This window comes from Euleptes europaea, chromosome 4 (assembly GCF_029931775.1).
Source record: "Euleptes europaea isolate rEulEur1 chromosome 4, rEulEur1.hap1, whole genome shotgun sequence".
Taxonomy (NCBI): Eukaryota; Metazoa; Chordata; class Lepidosauria; order Squamata; family Sphaerodactylidae; genus Euleptes; species Euleptes europaea.
This window is the reverse complement of record NC_079315.1, coordinates 18,775,515-18,803,452: the sequence shown is the minus strand read 5'-3', so window position 1 is coordinate 18,803,452 and position 27,938 is coordinate 18,775,515. Positions and strand designations below refer to the sequence as shown.

The window sequence follows — 27,938 nt, the reverse complement described above, 5'->3', positions numbered from 1 at the left end:
GGCACACATGGAGAGAAGAACATGCAATCACAAACAATGATCAAACTCTAAGTACATCATGAGGTTTGGTCCAAAAGAACATCGAAACATAATTAATCCAATTACTGCAAACACAGCTTCTCTGAGTAAAGGTAAAGGTATTGCATTTGTAGTGTCGCGTGTGCTTTCCTCTCCCCCCCCCTTCAGCGAACCAATGGAGCCTGCTTGAGCGAAATAAGCACGGAGCGCATGCGGGAGACATCCTTCGCCTGCTTGCTCGACTTGGGGTTAAAGTCACAGAGCCGAGCCACGCGTTCCCACTCGGTGCCCGGGGAGGACTCGTCCACATCGTTCACAAAGGCTTCTTCAGCTGCCCTGAAAGCAAGGCGAAGACATGTTTAGTTTCGGGCGCGGGTGTTGCCCCCGCCCAACCCAGCGTGCTCCCTTGCTTCCTTCAGTTGAAAAAGTTCCAGGGGGTGGGGTGGGGAATCTAGAAGTGTTCTCTAGACTTCCCAGACCCTCTAACCCTGAGGAAAGAAGTGGCAGCAGCCGGGCTCACTCGAGCTATATAAAATGGTGGAATACAGGTGTTTGGCTCAAGCAGTACCTCACTTGGCCTGCGGCGTATAAACAAGATGTCAAAGTTACTTCAGCCACACCAATGCCCTATGTAGACATCTGAGGGTTATGCAGCAAGGGATCGGAATTACCACAGAGGCCTCCCTGAGTACAGCCCAATACGAAATCGGGAAGCGCATGGCCTTTAGGCATGCTGTGCGGTTATCGCCTCACCCTCAGGTGTTTGTACAGGACGCAAGGTGCCAATCTCAATAAAGCAGAAGCTAACCGTCCAGATCGGGAAGCATGCGCTAGGGCCTGGCATTGCTTTCGGCAGCTCGATGATTTTCCAAGGCGGTGGAGAAGCAGGGTGAATCAGCGGAAGAGCTTTGAAAGTCATAGCCCTTGTGCTTGTACGCGCTATGGACTTGCACTGTCTAGGCTGGAGCAGGGAAATCAACGGGAGGTCAAGCTCGAAGGATAACTTGGGCCTGTGCACCACATCTGGGAACGGGGGCACTCTACAGGCCTCTCTGTAAAGCATCCATGTTATCCTTTCAGCACTGGTGCACTGCCAGCAATGTTGCTCGAGCGCAGGAGTAACTTTGGAAGGGTGAATCAAAGCAAGGAGTGAAGCCCCCCAAGTACCCCCACAACCGCAGGAGCCGTAAGCACCCCCGAATGAGGTCAGGGGACAGGAGGGGCGGAAGCCTTCATCTACTCCAACAAGCAGTACAGAAAAAGCAATGAGGATGGATCCCATGAGGTTTAAGCACTGATCACAAAGGATGGTCGCATTTTTTTTTGTACAAACACCACTGACGATGAGGATCACTACGACACTGCTGTTTCATGTGACGAGACACTTAAGGGGCAGTGAAGAATTTACTTAACTGTTCTAGGCTGTAGCAAGGATGGTTTATGTTTGTGCTTAAAGGTGGAGAGAAGAAAAGAAACAAAAAAAAGGAAGAGTTTAAGTCAGATATAGAAGATGAAAATGAGCATAATGCAGATGGTAAGTAAAGCTGGCCGGGCATGCACTCTGTAGCTCTCTCTACATTCGGCACACATGCTGCCTGTTTTATTTTGCAGCTGCTGAACCGCAGATCACAACTCCCCCTCCCCTTTAGCAGGAAATATTCACTTGGGAATCCCTCAACATCCGTTTCGACGGCAAAAAAGTCAAGGGCAAAAACACCACCTGTAAATCCAGCATTTCACAAGTCCTGGTTGGCCGCAACCTAACAGAAGCCCACTTACAGAGAGGGGTTTCAATGCCAGCCCCCTTGGCCTACGAGGCCCCGCCCAGTTCTATAAGAGCAGGAACAGGCGTGCAAAAAACCACTGGCCCCTCCAGCTTGTGCCACGTCTCACTCCCCGAGGCACGGGGACAGGCCACAAAACAGGAAGAACAACATTAAAGAGGCCCTTCTTCCTGCAGGGGGAGGAGTATTTGTGTGGGGCACAATTTCCTCCCTCCCCACTCCTGGCCACAACGCAAAGCCAGCATCTGGAAACTGATATAGAAACTTCAGTTTCAGAGGAAGAACTCCTGCAAGCTTCCAGGGCTCCTTGAACACAACTCTCACAGCCAGATTTTTGACCACCACGAGGTAGCACCAAGTCGGTGGGAATCAACACATTAAGAACCTTGGCCTGATTTGAACACATGAAGCTCCCTTATACTGAATCAGACCCTCGGTCCATCAAATTCGGTATTGTCTACTCAGACCACCAGCAGCTCTCCAGGGTCTCGGGCAGAGGTCTTTCACATTACCTACTTGCCTAGTCTCTTTAACGGGAAGTGTGCCGGGGATTGAACCTGGGACCTTCTGCATGCCAAGCAGAGGCTCTACCACTGAGCCACAGCCCCTCCCTCTAGGTTTCTATGCCTCTGGCTACTTAACGCCACTTCAGAAAATCACAACTGCACTTTTCCCATTCTCAACTCCTGTAATTCAGCATTGCCTTTGCAATGGGCCTTAGCGGAGGGGCTTCCTTTTGGACAAGCCTTTGCTTGTAAGCAAGCTGTTTGAACTACTGTGTTTTGACTGCCACAAGGATGGTCAACCTTGACATTCTTGAGGGAGTACACACTATTCACTAGACAACAATCCAGTCTGGGGACCACAAGTGTATTTTGCTACACACCCATTAAAAGTCATCAGGAGCTCTAACATGTAAAAATGAAATCTCACCCTGCTCATCTTTTAGAGCGTTTTCTCTTTTAGCGTGGTGGTGGAAAGTGCCATCGAGTCACAGCTGGCTTATGGCAACCCCAAAGGGTTGTCAGGGCAAGAGATGTGGTTTGCCATTTTCTGCCTCTGCACAGCAACTCTGAATTCCTTGGTGGTCTCCCATCCATGTACTGATCAGGGCCAACTCTGCTGAGCTTCTGAGATCTAAGACTGGGCTAGCCTGGCCCATTCAGGTCAGGTCCTTTAGATACCCTTTCAGATTTTAGCCACGGTATGCTAGATTTACTCATGCAGGCTGCAAGCTTCCAGCTAGCCCCCCAAGATCCCTTTACTACCACCAACACACTTTTTACTATGGATGAAAGTGATGGGAGCCCTTCCGTATCTTGAAAAATGCTTTCTTGAAATTCACCCTAATGCACAGAAATCCCCCCATCTGCAATACATGCTTATCTTGGGGTCCTGCCCCCAGCAAGCCTTACAGATCAGAAACGTTAACGTGTTTTGACAGATAAATGGATTAGACAAGAGAGCGGTAGTTAGGCAACATACACATAACCAATCACGTCAGCGGAGGGTTGTTTGTAGAAAGCTTCATCGGCCACCCTAGGTAGCAAGTGGTCCATAGAGGCGGCAAGCAGGCAGGAGGGAAAAAAAGAAGAATGAGCAGCAGGAAACACAGCAGAAGTAGTGTTAAGTTTCAACATGTCAAGCAGGCAACAAGTTAGATTGGGCCAGAAATATATTAAGATACATTTCCAGACAAGAAAACCATCTTTAAGAAAAAGGTTAAAGTTCCCCAGTGACATCGTTACAGGACACTATGGCTCACTGCAGATGTGATGGTGGTCCCTTGAAAAACCAGGGTTTGAAAATGGCAGCTGCAACTGATTCATGGTGATGACATCCACAGGGTGTTCCAGGCAAAAGAGGAGCGGAGGTGGCTTGCCATCACCTTCTTCTGCATAGCAACCCCAGCCTTCCTCGGTGGTCACCCATCCAAGTACTAACCCTGGCCAACTCTGCTTAGCTCCCATGTTCTGATGAGCCAGGGCTAAGCTGGACTACTGGGGCTGCTAGCCACATAAAAATACGGTAGCCAAATGTCTGGAGAAAGCATGTTGTGTACTTTTAATAGAGGCTCAATGGAATTCGATTCACCCCAGTCCATAAAAACTTCAGCTGCCCATTCCCACACATCGAACCTCTATTAATGGGACAGAGCAATTTCTCCAGGCTTGTTGGCAAACCTATATTTCCCAGCCCCTCCAGGTACAAAGTCATGGCTCCGGTTGCCAACACAAACCACTGTGAGCCAGAGACTGTACCCATACCTGAAGAGATACTGTAAACCATGGTTATGAGGACACCTGGTTTGCACAGTTATGATTTACATTGGGGGCCATGGTATATGGCTAAGAGGGAAGGGGGGAACCATTGAGAAGAAGTAAACAAAACACTTAAAGGAGGGAGCAGAGGCTCACTTCCCAGTTTGCTAACCATAGTTATAAGCAGTCAACGTTATCCTCGCATCCATGCATGAACTGCATGGTACCAGTTAAAAAGTGCATTTCCCTAGCCATGTCCTCTCTTCTGGCAATTTATCACAAGGTTCATAGTTGTAATACTACATGGAACTAGGCGAGAAGCAGTTTCCACTCCTGTCTGGACTGCACAACAGTGGTCAGTAACTAAAGGACAGAAGAAGCCTTTACTTCAAGAGACAGCCATTTCCCTCAACACTACTGGATGGGTTCACTTCAGAAACCAGTTAATTAATAGTACTTACTTAAGCAATAAAATTAATAGTACTGCAGGAATCCCATGACCCTGGCTAAGCTGAAAGCAAGGAATAAGAGCAGGCTCAGAAGCTTTGTGTCCCACCTCCCACAGTAAAGAAGGTCGAGTTGTGTTGCAGTGGATGGCGTTTTCAGAACTTGGAGAACCAGAGTTCGAATTCTCATTTGGTTATGGAGCTCATTGAGTGGTATGAGGAAAGTCACTGTTTAACCAACCTCACCGGGTTGTTGCAAGTATGACATATGCTGATTTCCTTTGAAGGAGGAGGATTCAGAGGGGAGAAAATATTGTTTTCTGTGGGAGATCTTCCAGATTTCCATAGGGAAGGATGCAGTTTTTCCCTAACAAACTGGCTCGAACCTCTAGATCATTTAGCTCTTTGGAATTTGGAGTAGGGGGTGGTAAGAGAGAAGGACGCAGATCTGTTGAAATAAGCCAGACAATGCAGATCTAATTCGTTTCCAGCTGCAGCCATTTTACTATCTTGCCTCTGCACATTACCATAGGCTGCAATCACGTTCACGCTTACTCAGTGGGGCCTACCTACAACCAAACACGCAAAAGAAATATAATTTTCAGATACTTCACTTTTGAATGGACTTGCTTTCCTTATGATTTTAGGAAAATGGCTGAGGCAAGATACGGCATAATAAAATAGGTTTATTATAAGAGACCACAGCAGCTAGGCAATCGTTTAATTTCCAAGAAGAACATCCCCTTCCAGATAACGTGAACTGAGCAAGACATAGAACTACAGGGCGGCCTTAACATGTCCTCAGTTCTGTACTGGACCTCTGAGGCATCACAATAAGCAGCTGTTAGTAAGGAAGTCTCGCAGTTCCACAAAGGTTGGCCAGTTGAATCACCATTCAATCACCATCAGGGCAGGAAGCCCAAGGAATAAAACTGAAATATTTGCTCGAACCCTACCTAGCCTGCACCACTTCACATACATTGCTTCAAGCACTCTGTTCAAGGGGAAGAAGTTGGTTTTTATATGCCGACTTTCTCTACCACTTAAGGGAGAATCAAACCGGCTTACAATCACCTTCCCATCCCCTCCCCACAACAATTCATTCCACAGGGGTAGCCGTATTAGTCTTTAAAGTGTCACAAGACACTGCGTGTGTTCTGCAACAGAGTAAGTTTTTATTCCAGCATAAATGTAGAGCCCACTTCATGTACCACCATGCCCTGGTTTAGATACAATGCTGCTTCCCTGCAAATTGTGATAGAGGCATCAGTAGCCAGCCTCAAGAACACACACTTCTTCCTCTCACCTTCTTTCTCCACAGCAAATTTGCCTCCCTCCAATGTCAGCTCTATTCGCTTTAGCACTACACCATTGACAAACAGGCCAGAATTAGAAATCCAGGGTCAAAATGGAACCCTAGTTAACATTAACCATGGGCTATGCCCTTGTAAGTTGGGGGAATTGGAGTCTACAGAGCATGTTTTGCTCGGGTGCTTCTTCTACGAGGAAGCTCGTTGTGCTACTCATTCCCCTGCTCAGTCAAATCACAGTCAGCTCAGATGAAGGGAGAATTAAGAGTCTCCTCTGGGAAGGGAATGCCCAGATGGCAAAACAGGTAGCCAAATTTTATGCAGTAGAATATAACGTTCGACCCCTAATGTTGGGCAATGAGATTAAATCATAATTTGGTCAATTTTAGTCTATTATAAATTATTTGGAAATTTTAATTAGGCATGTTTTTTGGTTGAACTGCTGAAGTTTTTTACCTTTTGTATAAATGACACATGTGTTTTTACTGGCTTATGCTGTATTAATGAATCTGAACTTGAACCATGGGCTACCAATAATGCAGATGTTGACTTCAGCCACGGTTTTCCCTGCAAGGCAAAGGGGTAGTTCACACCAGAGATGGGAAAAGGAAGGGTGTGTGTTTCTAGGGCTGGCTCCAATTTAAGACAGCTTGCAAGGAGCCCATGTTACATCTGCACCAGGCTGCGCTGGAGAGAAAGCCAACAATGCACTAGCTAATCTTCAACCAGGCTTCAGTAAATCCTAAGGCAAAAACTCTTGGCAAAGTCTCCTTACCTATTGTTAGCTTTTGTTTTCTGTAGCTGTTCATCCTGTCTCGCATACCATTCTTCTAATTCTTTTATTGCTTTCTCCTTCCATTCTGCTTCTTGTTTTCGAGAGTTCGCATCTGAAGAGACAGGTGAGAGTGTTCTTTGAAGGCAAACGTTTGGCCGAGAGAGAGATTTCTTAGCTGCAGGTAATCCAGGCCTTTAAAGGCACAACCCTACTTGAAAGTAAAGCATCTCCAGAGAGACCGAAGCCATTCCGCTTGCTACCCAATTGGGCGGTAGTGAGGTTAGAATCCACTGGAGCAGCAAAATGGAAGTATCCAATAATTTTATGCCATGGATTGGCTTAAACCATGCAAGATGAACGAGTGGGGGGAGTGCCAGTTCTCTTCCCAGCCCCGCCCCGGTTTTGTTTAAAGCTGTGTACAGCCCAGTCCACAGAATCCTCTAAGCCAGGCCCCATCTCCCTACATCAGTGTAAGAAGAAGAGTTGGTTTTTATATGCCGACTTTCTTGACCACTTAAGCAAGAATCAAACCGGCTTACAATCACCTTCCCTTCCCCTCCCCACAACAGACACCCTGTGAGGTAGGTGGGGCTGAGAGCTCTAAGAGCTGTGACTAGCCCAAAGTCACCCAGCTGGCTTCGTGTGTAGAAGTGGGGAAGCCAACCTGGTTCACCAGATTAGCATCTGCCACTCATGTGGAGGAGTGGGGAATCAAACCCGGTTCTCCAGATCAGAGTCTACCGTTCTTAACCACTACACCACGCCAGCTCATGCTTCATGTAGAACGGGCATCTAAGCATCATTACTGAAAGCCACTGCTGGGATGAAGCCACCACCAACTCCAAAAGCTACGCACTCCCAAGCCCCCGGTGTCTGATCATATGTGCTTCAGTAGTAGAAAGATGGCTTAAGCTCATCTTCAGGATCCTGAGGCCATAAGCAAAGACCACCAACCGCCAGACCACCAACATAATCCCAAGTCCCAAAGACTTATAAACCCAGAGCCTCCTATGCAAGACCCGACTGAAGGTTCTTCAATGCCCTTCTCCGTAGTAGGAACAGAGGCTCTGTCCAATTCTTCCCACAAGCTTCAACAGCTCACTCCTCCGTGCTGGCGAAGACAGAGCTAAGAAGGAGGCCTCTGCCAAATCCTATGCTGCTAGTCATAATTGGGGTGGGGCGTGGGGGGGGGGGAGAAAGCAGACTCTCGGCCTTCATACTCTCCAGACAGTCTCCACACAGAGCAATAAAAGAGCACTTTCAAACAAACAGAAAACCAGTTAATGCCGCACCAGTTCCCATCCAAAGCAATAAAACCACAGCGTATGAATCAGGGAAAGCGAAGGGCAGCCTCCCCTGTGTCTCGGCTCACGATGAGCAGATCCAGTGGTGGGGCCACCAGTGCTGACCCCTCTCACCTTGCCAAGCTGTACATAAAGATTAGCGGCAGATCAAGGCCCGCCGCTCTTCCTTACCGAGAACTTCTAGGCGCTCCAGCTGTTCTTCTCTCCATTTGCGGAGGCTCTCTGGCTCCGTCTGCAGACGATCGGCTTGTGAAATGGCAGCATAGCAGTCTGTGGGACCGTTGCTCTCCTTAAGCACAGGGAGACAGCAAGCCTATTAGACTCATCAACAGGCAAAGCTCAACCCTGCTTCAGGTGGCACCACTGCAGGCGAAACCATTTTAACAATAAGCAGAGGGTACAAAATTGGTAGGCCAGGGTGGAATGCAAAACAATGACTAATGCGGGGAGGTTTCTTGGACATCAGTCAGCTGCAAAGCAAGCAGACAAGAAAAAGCGCATCGAAAAATTTAGGATGAACGACAGGAGCGGGGTTGCTGACTGGTTACTCTTAATCAGCTCACTTCCTAGAAGCCAGACCTGGCTACCAGTCCAGGCAGTGTCTGCAAGGGATCCCAAACCACATTTCAGTATCATGAGCCATCAGAAGCAACATAGCTAACATTTGGGTGGGAGGGAGGCAGAATGCCTGCACTGAGCCCTTTCCAATGCAGGTCATGAACGTTAATGTGTTGGTGGAGGGGGAAGAAATTAGAGAAGCAACCTTCACACTGGAACAGCGGTATCCTTTCATTTCAAAAGAAAAAGAAGAGTTGGTTTTTATATGCCAACTTTCTCTACCACTTAAAGACGAATCAAACTGGCTTACGATCACCTTCCCTTCCCCACAACAGACACCCTGTGAGGTAGGTGGGGCTGAGAACGTGTGACTAGCCCAAGGTCACCCAGCTGGCTTCATGTGTAGGAGCGGGAAAACAAATCGAGTTCACCAGATTAGGCTCCGCTGCTCATGTGGAGGAGCTGGGGAATCAAACCCGGTTCTCCAGATCAGAGTCCACCGCTCCAAACCACCACTTTTAACTACTATACCCCACAAAGCCCAGAAACAGCACTTTGGAAATTAAAATCAAGACAGACATATATGACAGTACCAAGCAGGGGTGGAGATATTTGACACACACATATCTTTCCCAAGGCAAACTAAGTTCTTAGCATGCTCACAGCACCCACCTGTGATGTATTCTTCTTGCGCCCCCCAAAAATAAAACCCCAGAAAGCACTGAGCCAGTAATAGCAGCAGCTCCTTACAAAAGCTTGTCCGCCATTGCCAGGCCCAAAGCAACCTTTTCGCCAAGGAACCCACAGTGGCACTTCTCAAGAACACAGCTTGAAAGTCACTATTCTAATCCTCCAATAAACACAACCCAGGGGAAACGGTGGTTCTCAGCAGTTTCACATAACCCTAGGAGCTGCAACCTCAGACCAGAGATGCCAACTGCCTGGAAAAAAAGTGCCCTGTCCCTTTAGTAAAGGTTTAATGAGATTATAGATGGGAACATCTGGAACAAACTGGATAAAACCTCTATCTGCCCTAAGGAATTCTCAATTTTTCCAATGGAAAAATTGGGGAAAGTGAGGGAGCATGGAAAAAACAGGGTTGCCCTTACGTATAACTATTGCTCATCAGGTGGTGGTCTGTGCAGGCACACATGGGACTGCTACACACATGCAGGCCAGATGGAGGAGGGAATTCTCAAGCTTCCCAGAGCTTTCTAAACTCCTTCCCCCTCCAGTCCGGAGCTGGTGTTTCCCGTCCAAACCAGCACATGACAGGGGAGCGTTCTTCCCTCAGTCCTCTCCTCGCTGCTGTGAGAGAGAATAGCTCTTTGACGTAGAGCAGCCCTAAGGATCTGGCCGTAAGCTTATTTTTGCATGTTCTATCCAGTCTGTCTGGATGCTAAAAAGCTCTTTGTCTTCAAACGGCATGTCCTCTACTTTGACTCTGGTGTCACTGGGCAATGCTGAGGATCTCCGCCATGAGAGTCTATGGAGCACTACTCCTGAAGCCATAGCCCCGGCACATCAGTCAAATGTGTGGCAGGAGGCATCCAGTTGCTGTTTGCCAAGCTTCACACCCTCCACATGGATAACTTTGGTGAGGGGCTTTTTGCCCTCAGGCAGATGGTCGATATACTGGGCCATATGGTCCCACAGGAACATTTGCTTTCTGTCCACTATGGCAGTGAAATTAGCTACTCTGAGCCCCCCATGGTCCCTGAAGGGTACACCTTGCGCCCTTCTTTGTTCAGAGGGGAGGTGTGAGATCCCACCCTCTGCCTGAAGGGGAGAACGTCTGCCACAAGAGAATTGGCTGGGTGATGCTGGAATAAAAATTTGCATCCCTCTTCCTTGATCCTATATAAGTTCTCGAATTTTCTGGCCGATGCTGGAACCATGGCAAGTTTCAACCAAATCCCATTGGCCATATCCTGGAAACGCAACCAAGCCTATATTGGTATTGTAAAGTACGTTTAAGATCAGATCCAATGGCTTTGGATCAATGAAACCACGTCCAGTTCCAAAGGTCTGGCCATTCTAATGAGCTGTTTTGAGAACATTGTCAAGTTTTTCATCGGATGAATGACCTCTCATGGTGTCGCCAGGTGATGGAATTGATGGTGCGTCTGATTCAAAGTTGGAAACTTGGAGGATGCTCTCTTCGGAGTCCAAGTGGAAGCCCAGTGTAGTGGATGAAAGATGTAACTCCACTAGAGATGTCTGTGGAACTGGGCAGCGCTCAGAACCAAATGTCTTTGGCACCATCCCCCACTGATGCTGTGGGTAGGGCAAATGCTGGTCCCTGGGCCCCCACTGAAGTAAGTACATTGGAGGATACAGACACCATGGACCTTGTGAAAGCCCCCACTGAAAAGGCAGAACTCACGTTGGGTCCAGATCCGAAGAGAATGGAGGCTTCAACTTAGGTGGGACCAAGGTTGCAGATGATGGAGGTACTTCGAAGACCTCATTGTCAGAAAAGTGTGGTGACTCTGGCTCCTGCAGGGATGGCAAAAGAGTCTTGGGGCGAGAGTCCTGCTCAAGAACCGCTCTTGGTACCAGGAATAGGTGCAAGGGACAGTGAAGACCAGTGTCAATGAGGATGCTGACACTCAGTATGGTGTTTGGGCCCTTTTCTCTGGAAATGGTGGCACTTTTTGGGCTGACTTTGAGGAGCCCTTGGTGCTTTCTTTCAAAAGTCAGCTTTCAATCACACAGCCCTTTCATGCCTGGCTTTGGGGGTGAACTGGAGGCAGATCTCACAGGCCCCAGTATTGTGCATTGCCCCCAGGTTAAAAAAAAAGGCACGAGGTGTGCTCCACACTTCTTAAAAAGTGTCATCCTCCCGTTAAAGCAGAATAAACTCACAATTTTTCAGTTGAAGTTACAACCTGTGAAGAGAAGACACCAAGAGAAGAGAGCTCCCCCCTCCCCCATCAAGTGCCAGTTTGGATGGGAAACAACAGCTCGGGGGTTGGAGGAAAACTCCTACAGCTTAGAAAGATCTGAAAAGCCTGGGAAGTCCTCTCCATGGCTGGCCTGCCCAGTCCCATGTGGGACTGCACGGAAGCCCCAAAGATGAACTCTTTCTTTGCCCTTTTGAAATGAAACACAAGATTTTACTCAAAATGTGCAGTATGAAAATATGTAATAAACTACAGCATTAGATAATACTAATCCCTATGTATATCATAGATATACACAACATATTCAAGATTTTTTTATGTAAATATAAACAATTTTGGCAACAATTAATGTGCTATGTGTTTAATGACAGTACATTAAAGAGTCCTGTGTTTTCAATGTTAGAAACTTAAGATTTCCAGCATGTGTGCCTATTATCTATTGTGACATGAGAGCATTTGTATCCAAATAACACAATTTCTTTTGTTTACTACAGCATTTGTAGTCTACTTGCAAGTTATTTTTTTCCTACCTCTTAGATAGTAATCACACATGTGCTACAATAGCATAATACAGAGTTTGGAACTATTCCTCAAGTGCTGGGTATATGTCTTTATTTACTATCTGAAAAGTTGTGTTTATACTTTTTTTTTGCTGTTCAAGTCACAGCTGACTTATGGAGATCCCATAGGGCCGTGTTGGCGAACCTGTGGCACGCGTAGCCCTCTCTACCGGCACACACGAGGGACGCGGAAAGGAACCGGCAAGCCGACAGCCAGGAGAAGACGGGGCGCAGAGACACGGCGGCGCTCCGCCGCACTGCAGCTGTAGCCCCGCCGCCCAGCTGAGAGTCGGGCGGGCCCACACCAGGCGCGGTCAGAGGACTTGACTGGGGGCGCGGGGAGGCCACGAGAAGACGGCGCAGAGACGCGGGAGCGTGCCGCCGCACCCCAGCTGTAGCCCTGCCACCCAGCTGAGAGTTGGCCCGGAGAGGGCCAGGCTCGCATTCCCCGCCGCCCCCCCTCTCCCGTGTGATCCTGGCCCCAGAGAGGGCCAGGCTCGCATTCCCTGCCGCCCCACCCCTCTCCCGGGCACAGTCAGGCTGCCGCTTTCTCCCCACCCCCCCATGCAGGCCAGGTCTACTCATTGGTTTCTATGCGCATAGAAACCAATGGGTAGACCTGATCTCCGTGTGGGGGGGGTCTCAGTCAGGAGGCCAGGTCTACTGCCATGCAAACTAATGGGTAGACCTGGCCTCCATGGGGGGGAAAGACCCATCTCCATCCGGAGGCCAGGTCTACCCATTGGTTTGCATGACAGTAGACCTGGCCTCCTGACTGAGACTCCCATGGAGGCCAAGTTTCTATAGAAACCAATGGGAAGACCTGGCCTCCGTGACGGGGGAAGCTTCCCAATGGGGGCTCCCCCCACCTGGACAGCCCGGGGCAGTTCAAAGCCCCCCCCCCCTTCCCTGGACTGCCCGCCACCCAGCTGTCGGCACTTTGCGATAAATAAGTGGGTTTTGGGTTGCAGTTTGGGCACTCGGTCTCTAAAAGGTTCGCCATCACTGCCATAGGGTTTTCAAGGCAAGAGACTTCAGGGGTGGCTTGCCACTGCCTGCCTCTGGGTTACGAGTCCAGTTATTCCTTGGAGGTCTCCCATCTAAGTCCTAGCCAGGGCCGACCCTGCTTAGGTTCTCAGGTCTTGGTGAAATCAGGCTAGCCCAGAGCTATCCAGGTCAGGGCTTTAAATTCCATAAATACTCCAAATATATAATTTTGTGTTACGCTGTAATGATGTATTTTATGTTTAGGTTTGATGGGAATGGAAAATGTTGCATATATTTTAATTTCTCCCCAAATTTACATCCTTCCCAAAAAAAAAAAAATAAAAAAAAAAAAAAAAGATCTTTTTCCTTATGGCTTCAAAATTTCAAGAACTTGTACTTTTCTAAAAGCAATGTATTTATCCCTGGTCCATGAAAAACATCAGCTGCCCATTGCTACACATTAAGCCTATGTTAAAGGGACAGGACATTTTTCTCCAGGCCTGCCAGCAATCCCTACTCTCCACTCAATACATACCTCACAGGGTCATTCCAAAGATATATGCCACCCTTAGCTGATATATGCCTCTATTTTTCACACAGGGAAAAGAAGAGGTTAGAGCACGCTTTACACCTGGGTCTTCATCCAGGCCTCTTACATTAGTTGCCAACCTGAACTTCACCCTACCAGCTGGCCCCAACAATGGTGTACATACCCGCCTGCTCCCAAGTAGCGAATGATTTATCAAACAGATTTCCAGCCCAGCTTGCCCCCAGAGGATCCAAAACAGGTTACAACAAAAACAAAGACAAATTTAGCATGCAAACCAGAATTAAAACCCAACCAAAAATACAGATAATACGTCAGGACCAAACTGGCCGATCTAATTACATTTTTTAAAAATCCCCTTAAAATCATCTTCACTTCTTTTTACCTGGTAGATGTCACCATTTGTTACTCCATCAACTGCATCTGTAAGAGGAGAATTATCTCGGTTAGAAGGGAACTGAAAGATTGAGGATTTGTCGAACTATACATATGTAGGCTAAATCCTCAATGTGGTCTATAAGCACTGGAATAGCACAGTGGCTAAGAACATGAGCCAGAAAGTCCTTCATTTCAGGTTCTCAGTCAGAAGCTCAGGCAACCTTAAGCAAACTACTGTATCTGACGACATGCAACTTAGGGATAATACTGGCCTACTTTTACAGGGGTATTAAGAGGGATTACAAAGACAATGGTTGCCAAGCACGTTGAATGCTACTGTACTTAATCATACATCTAATTCTGAACCTGGCCCCTGCGTTGACAGAAAAACCCAGATAATGCAGCCAAGTGCAAAAGGGGGGGGGTCCTTGTGCAGACCTGGTGGAGGGGACAGCTGGAGCCACCACCTCATGAAGAAGAAGGTTGGTTTTTATATGCCAACTTTCTCTCTGTGTGTGTGTTAAGTGCCGTCAAGTCGTTTCCGACTCATGGTGACCCTATGAATTGATGTCCTCCAAAATGTCCTATCTTTGACAGTTTTGCTCAGGTCCTGCAAATTGACGGCTGTGGCTTCCTTTATTGAGTCAATCCATCTCTTGTTGGGTCTTCCTCTTTTTCGGCTGCCCTCAACTTTTCCTAGCATGGCAGTCTTTTCTAGTGACTCTTGCCTTCTCATAATACATCCAAAGTACAACAGCCTCAGTTTAGTCATTTTAGCTTCTAGGGTCAGTTCAGGCTTGATTTGATCTATAACCTACTGATTTGTGGGTTTTTTTGGCAGTCCATGGTATCCGTAACAACTCTCCTCAAACACCACATTTCAAAAGAGTCTACTTTCTCTACCACTTAAGGAAGAATCAAGCCAGCTTACAATCACCTTCCCTTCCCCTCCCCACAACAGACACCCTGTGAGGTAGGTGGGGCTGAGAGAGCTGTGACTAGCCCAAGGTCACTCAGCTGGCTTCGTGTGTAGGAGTGGGGAAACAAATCCAGTTCACCAGATAAGCCTCCACCGCTCATGTGGAGGAGTGGGGGATAAAACCCGTTTCTGCAGATCAGACTCCACTACTCCAAACCACCATTCTTAACCACTACCCCATGTTGGCTCGCATGAGAAAGGCATATGTTGACAGTGGATCTGCAAGCAAGTGGGCAGCCAATAAGGCAGTGGGCACAAAAAAGGATGGGATCCCCTCCCGGCGAATCTTGTGGCTCCCCCACATATATACGGTACTCATAATGCAACTAAGTACCATTCACTAGGCTCAGAACATGATTTTCTCTCTATACCTTAATAAATATGGCCCCAAGCCAACAAATGTAAATGACACCAGGAGTTGCATTACTAAACAGTTAGTAATACAATTCCCGACATCATATATATTTCAACAGCACAGCTTAAGTGCCTGAATAATTCAGTGATAGTCATCAAAGTAACAGTTGCTTATCCTGATTCCAAACTAGCATGTAGCCAGAACTGGAAAGGAAGCAACACCCAGCTACGACAGTGCATTCCGTTTCTTGTCTTAAGGAAAACATCTGTCCAGATCCTGCAAGACCTACTTTCATCTGCCAGCAGCAAACAGAAGTCAGCAGCAGGCTAAGAACTGGAAGGGAAAATGTTGAACCAATGTTCAACTGTTGCCAACATTCAAAGACACTGAAGACATGTGATCCGCCAAAACCAATGTAGCCCACTAGCCACGCAAGACAAACCAACAGGACTTCAATAAGCCTCTTGTTTTTGCTCCCTGCCTTGGATAGCAGAAACAAGAGCCATCAATCACCCGGCAGAACACAATCCATGGAAGCCTGGCCAAAACACTAGTCATTTAGCAGCTGTTATAAGCCCTAAGATGCACTGCATACCAATCAGATGCCTGTAGTGGCTATGACAGCCAATGGCCCGGTCTGAGAAGGAAAAGTATGCATGTCCAAGGGTGGGAGAGAGCTGAAAAATGTGTAGAGGTGGGAGATCACCTGCTCATCACTATTTGCCTTCCTGACAATTTCTGGCAGGAAGAATCACAAATCTGTTAAGTTTTCATAAGCCATGTTAAGCGACAACAGGCAACATGAAGCCCACACATGGTGATTTTGCTTGGGCCCTCATGAATGCCAAGTCTGAAAATACAGTGGCAACAATTCAATGGCCTGAGGGCAAGGCACGCTCCTTCCAGCTTCCACATCGGAGTCTGTACATCAGATGATCTGATGTGATAGTCTGGGTTGCTCCACATGCACAAATTAGTCACATTCATAAAAAGAGAAAAAGCAGCATGTTTATTTAAAGCATGATTCGCTGCAATACTGCACCCCACCCTCAAACTTTTCTCAGCATTCAGTGATTTGGGAGAACTTGCAACATATTAAACATAATGTGGACTCTCACTGGGGGAAAAGATATTCCTCCCATGGCATCCCCAAAGAGATCTCTAGGAAACCAGGCCAGAAAGGGGGGGCAGGTGGGCCTATTGGCATGGGCCTACGATTTTGAGAGGGCCTACTCCCTCTGGTAGAGGCAGGGGGGGGGGGGCTTCTGGTAAAGAATGTTGATATTGTAAAGAGAGTCAAGGGGGATCCTGTAACACAAATTTTAAAGGCTCATAAAAGATTAGATAATACAGCAATTTTGAACATCAACAGTGACAAGGCAAAGCTGCCTGATTTTTCTGGTGTAATTGATGAATTTGCACAAAGAAAATCACGTAAAGCATTTCTGAATGTGAAGACGTGATGACCAATTATGAGCTGAAATTCCAAATACAGAATTAAACATGAACACATGAAACTGCCTTATACTGAATCAGACCCTTGATCCATCAGTCAGTATTGTCTACTCAGACCGGCATACTATTGTATTTACTGCTTCTTATTGCCTTATATACATCTTGAATAAAGTTGCTTGTCATTATTTTTTTTAAAAATTGTTCCAGTTCTTTTCTTTTATTCTGTTCTGTTACTTGTAAGTACATCATACCCACTACACGCATCATATATATTTAGCACTGATTGCAAACAATACTTAACGAGCAGCTTGAAATGCGGCCTGCATTTCCCATCTGGCCTGGGCCTATTACCAGCTTTGACTGGGCCTGAGGACAACAGAAAAGCAAAACAGTCCATCTCTGAAGCTAAACTTAGAAAATAATTACAGCAGCAAGGATGAAATAAAACCAGCAGAATTGGGATTTTGCAAGCACTTCCTGTCAAACAAGACAAACACGGCACTCAGGGAGATCTTGTAAAGGGAAGGTGAGCTCAGAGATGACACCTTCTCTCCTACTGAGCTGTCCTAACCTCATCTGACAACAAAGGGCAGAAAATCCTTTAGTGATCCGCTTTTAAAAGCTGGAAGGTTTCCCATTGAATACACTCAGAAACTGGTGCATACTGCGGGGCAGCATCCAAATCACATAGCCCAGTAGCTTAGCTCAGTAGTTCTCAACCTGGGGCCATATGGCCCCCTGGGGGCCCCCCGGATATTCCAAGGGGGCCACAGGTGAAAACTGCGTGAATGGGGGGCCACGGCACGAGACTAGGGGGCCACAGAGGGAAGCGAGAAGTGAAGAAAACAGAGAAGTGAAGAAAATAGGAAACAGTGGTAGAGGCTTTATTCTCCCTTTATGTGAACATTGTTTATTAGCGTGTTGTATTCCCTTTTTGTGGGGTATTTTTTTTTGTAAATTTCAGTTTCCCGATAAGAACTGCATGTGTGCATTTTGTGTGGCTGTTTATGCTTCTTCGTTCCTTGGCTATTTACAAACAAAACATTTAAATAGCTACCTTTCTACCGTAGGACGGGGGGGGGCACAGGAAGGAAACAAGGTTGGAAGGGGGCCACGGTCGGAAAAAGGTTGAGAACCACTGGCTTAGCTAGCTTGACACTCAATGAGCTATACTTTGCATATGCATTCCAAGACGGTTGAAAACAGGCACTTTTGGAAAATTGTGTAGAATGCACAAGGCCCCATGGGGAGCCTCACACATAATTTTAATCAGGGCAGGCACGTGTTCTCCATGTGGCTGATCAATATGGGAAATTGATAGAGGTTACAGGGAAACATTGGAATCTGTATCTCAGAGTTCTAAGTACAGGTCAAAACATGGATGCAGAGAATAGATACACTCCAGTTTAGATGGGTTTCAGGCTCCGGCATCACCTGGTTTTAAGATACTGTCCAAGATCTATACTTATTTCTCCCCCACAACCTTTTCAACAAAGCACCGCCGCACTGTTTTTCACATTACTGAGTAACTGAGCCAAACTGCTGAGACTGAGTCATCAGCATGCTCGCAGGATACTCCGGGGTGTCTTTGCAGAGACTCCCACTCCTAGACCAGCCAGTCATTTTTACTATGTAATTTCACTCACTGCGCTATTTAGTTCCAAGGATGCAGCTAAGGAACCATGACTGCCGCTCGAACACCACGGAGTAAAGGGAATTTGGCAACCAAGCTACACATTTCAAGACCAACACCAAATTTAATAAGGGAGTTCAGAAGGTTAGTTATAAAAAGCAAATCCAGAAATCCCCAGCTGCTCTCCCTGCTTAAGGGCTTACAATTAACAAGGGTGCAAAAAAAAAAAATCAGCTTGCAAAATTAACTAGCCAAAGCATTAGGCAAGAAATTGGACAGCTCTACATAAATTAGATGAATCACAGTCCCAACACTTCTGTTACCAACTTTTAAACTTATCTGTTAAACCTGAGGTGACAAGAGAATATAAACCCTGTGTGCATCCATGTATAAAAGCAGACTGTAAAAGAAGCCTTCCTCCAGCAGTTTTGGCTAAGTCACAGCAAGCAAGCCATCTTCCTTTAGCAAAACAGACAATATACTCAAAATGACACATAACACTATAATAAAGAAAGGTGGAGGAACTGTAACTAGCCCCAACGGTAAGTAATAATAGCCTCCAAGTGAGCAGGCAGAGCTCTAGTAAATTAGCTTTCCTCTCACTTAAGCTGAAAATGATCAACATGAGCAGGAGAACTCCAATTTTGGCAGGACAAACTCTGTGGCTGGCATAGAATCAGAGTTGGAAGGGACCACCAGGGTCATCAAGTCCAACCCCCTGCACAATGCAGGAAATTCACAACTACCCTCCCACCCCCACACACCTCCAGTGACCAGAAGATGCCCAAGGTGCCCGCCCTCTCATCATCTGCCTAAGGTCCCAGAATCAGCATTGCTGACAGATGGCCATCTAACACTCTTCTTAAAAACCTCCATGGAAGGAGAGCTTACCACCTCCCAAGGAAGCCTGTTCCACTGAAGAACCACTCTGTTAGAAAATTCTTCCTAATGTCTAAACGGAAACTCTTTTGATTTAATTTCAACCCGTTGGTTCTGGTCCCACCTTCTGGGGCAACAGAAAACAACTCGGCACCCTCCTCTATATGACAGCCCCCTCAAGTACCTAAAGATGGTTATCATATCCCCTCTCAGTCTTCTCCTCTTCAGGCTAAACATACCCAGCTCCTTCAACCTTTCCTCATGGGACTTGGCAAGACCCATTCCCATGGGGAGGGACAGGGCCTAGCGTAACATCATGTTGTTGTGTTTCAAAAAGCACTCAGAGCACCTCTGAAGGGAAGGGAAGTCTCCATCCTGGAAAGAGGCCTAGGATTCCCCATTCAACAGAGGAGAAATACTCCCCATGGAGACTCAATCGGCAGATTCCTGGACATTGGTATGCAAAGTCAACATGTGGATTTGATTACTACACTCTCCGCAAGCCGAGCCCACAGAACAGAACTATAATATTAATGAGAATAAGCTTCCAAGTTTGCTAACGTCAGGGAACCCTTTCCCTATCTGCTTGTCAGGTAAAGACTGCGTGCTGAGAAGAATTCTTGGGCATTTTCTAAGGGGCACATTTGGTTCACGTTAAGCACTGCCAAGGCCTCTGGAGTCACTTGGTTGCCCCACATCATGTGAAAATATAATTTAAAACACAAGACAATATTCCCCAACAGCTGTCTATTTCAGGGCAAGAGCTGTAATTGCAACACAGACAAGGTTTAGTCCATCTCACTGAGGAACTCCAAAATTTGCTGGAACACAGTCTGAAAACCACGCAACTAGTGATAGATGTGAAGAAGTGGGGTTTATGATAAAAAAAATAACATTTAAGGCTATACTGCACCATAGTTGAGGAGGATCATTACACATACACGAATCCCTATGTGCACTCTTGCTGAACATGATACTCCATCATGTACCCTTCCCATACTTTACTGTCTCCTAGTGATTCCACATCTGATCTCAGAATCCCAAACAAAGCTCTCAGTAGAACTCCGACTGTAGAATGCGATATTGGCATACGAGTATTGTGTGCAGTTCTGAAGGCGTCAATTCAAAAAAGATGTGGACAGAATGGAGCGGGTGCAGAGGAGAGCGACGAGGATGATCAGGGGCCTGGAGACCAAGCCCTATGAGGAAAGGCTAAGGGAGTTGGGAATGTTTAATCTGGAGAAGAGGAGGTTGAGGGGGGACAGGATTGCTCTCTTTAAGTATTTGAAGGGCTGTCACTTAGAGGAGGGCAGGGAGCTGGTCCTGTTGGCAGCAGAGGATAGGACTCACAATAATGGGTTTAAATTGAGGGTGGAAAGATACCAGCTGGATATTAGTGAAAAAACTTACAGTAAGAGTTGTTCAACGGTGGAGTCAGCTACCTAGGGAGGTGGTGAGCTCCCCCTCACTGGCAGTCTTTAAGCAGAGGCTGGACAAATACTTTTCAGGCATGCTCTAGGCTGATCCTGCATTGAGCAGGGGGTTGGACTAGATGGCCTGTACGGCCCCTTCCAACTCTATGATTCTATGAATGTGTGTCGTCAAGTCACAGTGGACTTATGGCGACCTTGTAGGGTTTTCAAGGCAAGAGACATTCAGAGGTGGTTTGCTTTTGCCTACCTCTGTGTGGGCTGAGTTCTCTCAAAACTGACGGGCCCAAGGTCACCCAGCAAGCTTCATGTGGAGGAGTGGGGAATTGAACCCGGTTCTCCAGAATAGAGTCCACCGCTCTTAACCACTACACCACTGGCTCTCAACCTCCAACATTTGAAGGAGGGATATTTACACATAAAAAAACAATTCAACTGAGCTCTTTATTATTCTCATTTACACAGATGAATTTTGCACTTCTTATCTATCCCAAAAAGACAAGAGAAGAGAAGCTTGAACACAGGAGGACTATTTCCCAGATCTAACTGGTCTGAGACCACTCTGATCCAAATAGCTGTGTTGTCAACACAGTATTTCCTTTCAGAAATGTGCTTATTATTTCCAGTTTCCAGGAAGTATGTTTCTGAATGCCACTTTTCCTGAAGAAAGAAAAAGCCCAAATCAGTAGTCAGCTGACAAATAAGGGCACAGTGGGGAATCTTTAATTATGCCAGAATGAGAGATGAATTCATTCTCTTAAAGAAGTGATACCTAAATTCCCAGGTATTTTAGACATCATAAAGTTCTCTTCACCAGAACTTAAGCCTAACCAGATTTCAGTTCGTTTTATTTACAGTCATTTGACCAGCAAGTATCCAGATTTCACATATGAACAACCCCTAAAGAACTGGAAAACCCATTTCTACTTAAACAGATTTTTCAACCACTACAGATTTTTTAAAAATAAGGGGTGGGATTATGTATTTATCTGGAAAGATTGTATTTAACAACTATGGAACATTGGAGGCATGTTTGAAAAACCAAATTACAGGATTGCTAGTCTGGATAGCTTATATGAATCTGTATGGGTGGCAACTATTATTTATCCTTGGAGGCAAGGCCCACTTTCAACAGGACTTGATCCCGAGTAAGCATGCTCAGGATTGTGGCTTTCGAATTACTTCTTTTCTAATGATAATTTGTCTAGTAGCTTTGAAGCCTGACGAAGGTGCACTGCAGACATGTAGCCCAGCCCTGGACATTTATTCAGAAGAAAGTCCTTTGTCCAAGGTGCAGAATTCAGCCATGTTCCAAGCATTACACAGCTGAAGTGAACAAACAAATACAGGATACAAGGGCTGCAGTGGCACAAGACGACAAAACATGGGCTGTGGCTCAGCGGTAGAGCGTCTGCTGGGCATGCCGAAGATCCCAGGTTCAATCCCTGGCACCTCCAGTTCAAGGGACTAGGCAAGTAGGTGATGTGAAAGACCTCTGCCTGAGACCCTGGAGAGCTGCTGCCAGTCTGAGCAGACAATACTGACTTTGATGGACCAAGGGTCTGATTCAGTATAAGACAGTTTCATGCGTTCATGCCTTGGAAATCCCTTTTCCCCTTGCATAGGACAGAAATTAAACACTTCTACATTTATAACAAGCCACGCTTTCTCATTTCAGCAGAGCAACGTACTACAATTGTTCATTTGCTTTCACACCAGGATTCGAAAATCTGAGAATCACCAGGGCCTGCTCCCACAACAGTCCATGTTTTAACCCAGTGATTAATGGGGGCGACAGAGCTCTGCAAATCTTGGGAGGCATTCACAACTGGAAGACATTTGAAGCAGCCGTGCTGATACGCGGTAGACGAGCTAGATTCGAGTCCAATAGCACGTTAGAGACCAAAAAAGATTTTTGGGGTAGAAGCTTTCAAGAGTCAGTGCTAATGTATCTGATGAAGGGAGTCCAGACTCTCAAAAGCTTATACCCCCAAAACGTTGTTGGTCTGTAAGGTGCTACTGGACTCAAATCTAGCTACATTCTCAGCTGCAACAGCTTCTGAGAGACAAAGTTGGTTTATATTGATCACCCTACCCCAGGGTTAAAATGCCAGATTTCTCCCCCCAGACCCTTAAAGATGTGACACACAAAAACAAGTATCAATCCTGACATTACAGAACTGGAGGATGGCCATGAGGCCATCACTGAATATATGCCCGACATCCGTATATAGCATGCACACATCATAAATATTACATAAATGAAGCTGCCTTCTCTGGAATGCTCTTTGTATGTCCTAAACTTTAATTGTGGATGTGGGTGGGGAGAGAAATCAATTACAACACTGTGTATTCAGTGGGCAGTAAGGGGCTCAAGGTTAAAAGCCAGTGGTTTAGAAAACATGGAAACTTCCCATATGTGTTTGCTTGTGCACTTTTAACGACGAGTCCTACAGTTAAAGCCAAACCGAAAAGGTTGAGCTAGAAAATGCTAAAATTTACAAATATATAAATTTTAATATGATACACAGTAAAGTAAAAAACATAAGGCCTATATCATAGGTGAGTCATTCACAGTCAATAAATACATGAAACTCATACACATTTGATGTAAAATCGTACAATGACCAAAGTAGGACCAAAAAAGGACCTGTGAATGACTCGCCTATGATTTAGGCCTTATGTTTTTAACTTTACTGCGCACCATATTAAAATTTATACATTTGTAATTTTAGTATTTTCCAGATCAACCTTTACGTATATTTAACATTTTGGTTAAGTTCAATTTGTCCCCCCCGCCTTTTGCTGCTGAATCCTAAACTTAAGCCTGCACTGCAGGCCACAGAAATACTCTTAATATTAATTTCCTCTATATGCTTGCACAAAGTGCCTGCAACGCAATTCTGCACGAGTGCGTGGATGCTACAACATGAACAAACAGGAAGCGTTGGTGCCTCACACTTCCTGTTGTAGCAAGTCTTCTGCAGAACTGATTTGTCACTTCTCCTAGCGCCCATCATAACTGTAAACAAAGCCATCCCAACCGCTTACAGGAGAAGACTTAAGGCTGCAGTTGTCACTCACTCAGAAGAGGCCTGCTGCGGGCAAGCGGAACACTGAAGTACATCAGCACAGGCTGTACAAAGGTAAGAATTGTGTGAAGTCTCCAAAACAGAGTACGAGAAGAGTTAGCATCTTCATTCCGTTTTTTCCACTCCTGATGTAAGCCATCGTGTATATTTTTATGACAGACAGGTGGGCATGTGTTTACTGAAGAACCTGCAGTCTGAATGAAGGCTCAGAATGTTGAGAACCACAGCACTAACCCGGCTCATTGGACTGACCCAGTGACTCCTGATCTGTTTCGCACTCACATGGACACATGAAGCTACATTATACTGAATTAGATCGTTGGTCCAAGGTTGATATTGTCTACTTGAATTGGCAGCAGCTCTCCAAGGTTGGCAGTGGCTCTCCAAGATGTCAGGCTGGCAGAAGCTCTTTCTCATGAACACTTGATCCTTTTACTCGGAGATGTTGGGGCTGAACCCAAGACGTCTGCCCGCAAAACAGGTGCTCTACCACTAAGCCACAGTCCCTCCCCCTAAATCGCTGAATGACAGTCATCAGCATGCCACAAAACATCTCAAAGTGCTTGTGGGAGAAGCCTCTCCCCTGTAGAAGCAAGCTGACCTACTTCTCTACCAGATGTCAGAGGGCATCAAATCCCAAATAACTATGGACCATTCCCACAACTAAACTATCACAACGAGATTGTGGGAGGTGTTTTAAGCAAAAGGGCTGGTTCAGTCACTCTGATGCGAACCCAGCAAATGATTCAACCCACAACTGCAAAGCCACACATGCAACTCTAGCCGTGCTGCACCACAGTTATGGCAGACACTTCCATCTGAAGCACAAAGTTGTGATCTGCTCAAATCCCATTCTCTCTGTGTCGGTTTGGACATGTTACCAGGCCTAAGTTGTGTGTGACTAAAACAGGTTAACAAAAAAACCACACGGCACACAGTGCAATCCTGAACAAAGTTACACCTTTCTAAGTCCACTGAATTAAATGGTCTTAGAAGGGTGTAATTCTGCTCAGGATCACACTGTTTCTTTCTAAAAACATCCCAGAGTAAGATAAGAATGAGCTTAGCCAGTCTGAACACCTACAGATACCGGGAGGAACCAAGTGTCATGTCTTTTTTCAAAGCCTAAATGTGATTATTTTTAGGCGAGGTGTGTGTGAGAACCGCAGTTTAACAGCAACATTGTGTGGTGTCAAAAGAAGCCGCAGTTTAGACTCAGCTCCTCTGATCTCAATTTGGTGTGCATTTAAGCACTCCACCCCGGTTCCTAATTAGTGGACTGGGAAGCAGGAATACCCCTGCAGTCCTGAAGAGTGGTGTTGAAAAGAAGCCACAGTTTAGACTCAGCTCCTCTGATCTCACCCCTCAACTGTTAACTTACTAGGAGACTTTAAGCAAGCCTCAGCCTCCTCCCAAGTATGGTACAAAATAAGGTTTTAATCAGCTGCAAGAAGTTAATTTCTATTCGAGGAATCCTTTCCCTTAAAGGGACAGAGGCATTCGGGTAAATTAGTGAAATGGGGGGAGAAGACAGGGATCATGGGGATAAACAAGAAAAGTAAACACAAGGTAAAGAAAGGGTGTAATGCACTCACAATGCAATCCACCTTCCTTTACCCACCCTCCATACTACATCTGTTCATGTAATCGCCATTATTCTTTATCCCCCCAATGGTTTATTTCAGGGCATGCCTTCCCATTAGGCAAAATTAGGCTGTCTACTTCAGGCAGCAGGTTTCAGGGGACCCTTAAAAAGGAAACAAATTATCAATTATTGAGCTGTTTTAAATTATGGGGGGAGGAGGCTGGATGGACGGCTTTCTCAAGCCATCGCTGGGTTAGTCCACTCAGTAGATCTCAGTAGACATTCTTGCAGTAATCCTTCAAACTATTATTCTTGTATTGCAGATCAGGAAAGGCACTCTACACCACAGCAGACTGAGATGGTAGAATGGATTGTGCCACTTCAGACTGCGGGTTGAAGGTCTACTTTGTTCAAACACACAGTATACAAATGACTAAGCAAGAACTCTCACATGAACACACAAAAACTCTTACAACCAAATCAACCCAGGTCTGTAACATCTTTAATAAGCAGTGGCTCTCCAGGTCTCAAGCAGAGGCCTATCACCTGCTATCTACTTCAGGCAGGGAGGGGCCCTGGCTCAGTGGTAGAGCATCGGCTCGGCATGCAGAAGGTCCCAGGTTCAATCCCCTGGCATTTCCAGTTAAAAGGGACTAGGCAAGTAGGTGATGTGAAAGACCTCTGCCAGAGACACTGGAGAGCTGCTGCCAGTCTGAGTAGACAATACTGACTTTGATGGACCAAGGGTCTGATTCAGTATAAGGCAGCTTAATGTGTAATGTATCTGTTCCTCTGAACTGGAAATGATTGAATCTGGGACTTTCTGCATGTAAAGCAGAGAAGAAGAGTTGGTTTTTATATGCCCACTTTCTCTACCACTTAAGAGAGAATCAACCTGGCTTACAATCACCTCCCCACCCCCAACAGACACCCTGTGAGGTAGGTGGGGCTGAGAGAGCTGTGACAAGTCACCCGGGTGGCCTTATGTGGATGAACAGGGAAACAAATCCAGTTCATGAGATTAGCCTCCGCCCCTCATGTGGAGGAGTGGGGAATCAAACCTAGTTCCTCCAGATCAGAGTCCACCACTCCAAACCACCGTTCTTAACCACTACACCATGCAGGCTCTGCCCCCCCCCCCGTGATATTCTAATTTGAGGAGGGGAGTTGCAGAGGAGAGGAGCTGGGGTAGCAGAGCAGCTGCTTGGCATGTAGATAATCCAGTAGCAGAGCATCTGCTTGGCGTGCAGAAGGTCCCATATTCAATCACTCCCTGGCAGTCCAGTTACAAAGATGAAGTAGCTGGTGATGTGAAAGACCTCTCTGCCGGAGATCCTGGAGAGCCACTGTCAGTCTGAGTAGGCAGCACTGACCTTAATGGACCGATGGTCAGATTTAGAATTTTTACACAATTTTTACAAAATGAGAATGTAACCCCCCCCCCCACCACCACCACCAATTGCAAGAGGAAGCAGTTCAGACCATTCTACCTCCTCAGAATGCTATGTACTCATTCTCCTGCATTCAGGTCTGATTGGCAAAGGCAAATGATTGAGGTGGTAAAGCGAAAAAGGGATTCACTGGACTAGACCACTTTTCCCTGCCAGCTAATGATTGCGTTTCCCAAAGTCCCCCCCCCCCGCCCCCTTAACTAATCCCCTGTAAGTGGAGAACCAGCACAGAATACAACAGGCTTAAGCTTGAAACCCAGCAAAGATACCAATTTGCAATGTGTTTGTAATATGGGAGGAGCATAAAAAACGTGCTCTCCCCCCCCCACCCCAGTTAGAAGTAGTGCAGCCCAGATAAACTGGCCAAAATGGATTTTACTACTTTAATTAGTGTTATAAAAATATTAAAACTAGTTTCTATATTTTACAGTTAATAGATATTTTTAAAACTGTTAAGACACTTCTTCGGAAGTCGGGTGATGGGTCACTTTTTTAAGATGGGTGGAGGGTCGAAGGGGCATCTTTTTGGTCTTTATAATTTTGTAACTACGAATGTATTAATAAGCATACTTATGAATAAGCATACTCTTTTGTATTTGCTTTTGTTAATTTTTTATATTATTTTTATTGTATTTGTTTTATGCGTTATGTTATAAAAATTAATAAAAATTTATGAAAAAAGGAAAAAAAGAAGAAGTAGTGCAGCCCAATCCACCATCTCTTAGGACCGTGGCAAAGATAGAATGAGGAAGAGGCGTGTAGACCAGGCCGCAGCGATCCAAGGCTAGAGGCGATTTGCTGAAAACCAGACGAGCTAACTTGCGGCGGAGGCGACATTCGCGTCAGGGGCTTTAGAACGTGTGAACCGACAAACAGAAAGAGGCCTGGGTTTGATACGGGCTTGAAAGTCCTCCGCGCGCAGAGGCAGTGGAGGCGCTCCGCTGGCTCGCGCGCGCGCGCTGGCTTCCCTCTTCCTCCCCCTCCCCCCGCCATCACGTGAAAAACCACACACGTGTGAATCTGCCGACCCTCACCCGCGGACAGCCCCTCGGGGCCCTGCATCCCCGCCGGCACCTCGCCGTTCTCCAGGATGTTGTAGCCCTCGTCGTTCTCGATGCCCGCGATCTCGTTCTCCTGCTGGGCCAGGAAGGCGGCGGCCGGGTCCTCCTCGCCGCCGCCCAGCGTTCCGTTGCCCGCCGGTTGGGGGGCGCCGAACACCTCGAACTCGGCCATGGGCGAAAAGAG

At 46.4% G+C, this 27,938-nt stretch overlaps 1 protein-coding gene across 2 annotated transcripts; it reads right to left on the bottom strand.

The window, feature by feature from the left end:
* Nucleotides 1-5: 5 nt before the first annotated feature.
* Nucleotides 6-27,938, bottom strand: CLTA (clathrin light chain A). Of its 2 annotated transcripts, XM_056848078.1 has the most exons (7): nt 27,728-27,938; nt 13,842-13,879; nt 8,070-8,187; nt 6,595-6,706; nt 3,288-3,341; nt 1,432-1,467; nt 6-354 (listed from the first exon to the last, which is right to left on the bottom strand). In XM_056848078.1, the coding sequence occupies exons 1-7, from the start codon at nt 27,924-27,926 to the stop codon at nt 183-185; spliced, it is 729 nt and encodes a 242-aa protein (XP_056704056.1). In that variant the 5' UTR covers nt 27,927-27,938; the 3' UTR covers nt 6-182. The 2 variants fall into 2 exon arrangements, with proteins under 2 accessions (XP_056704056.1, XP_056704057.1); XM_056848079.1 differs by lacking the exons at nt 1,432-1,467; nt 3,288-3,341.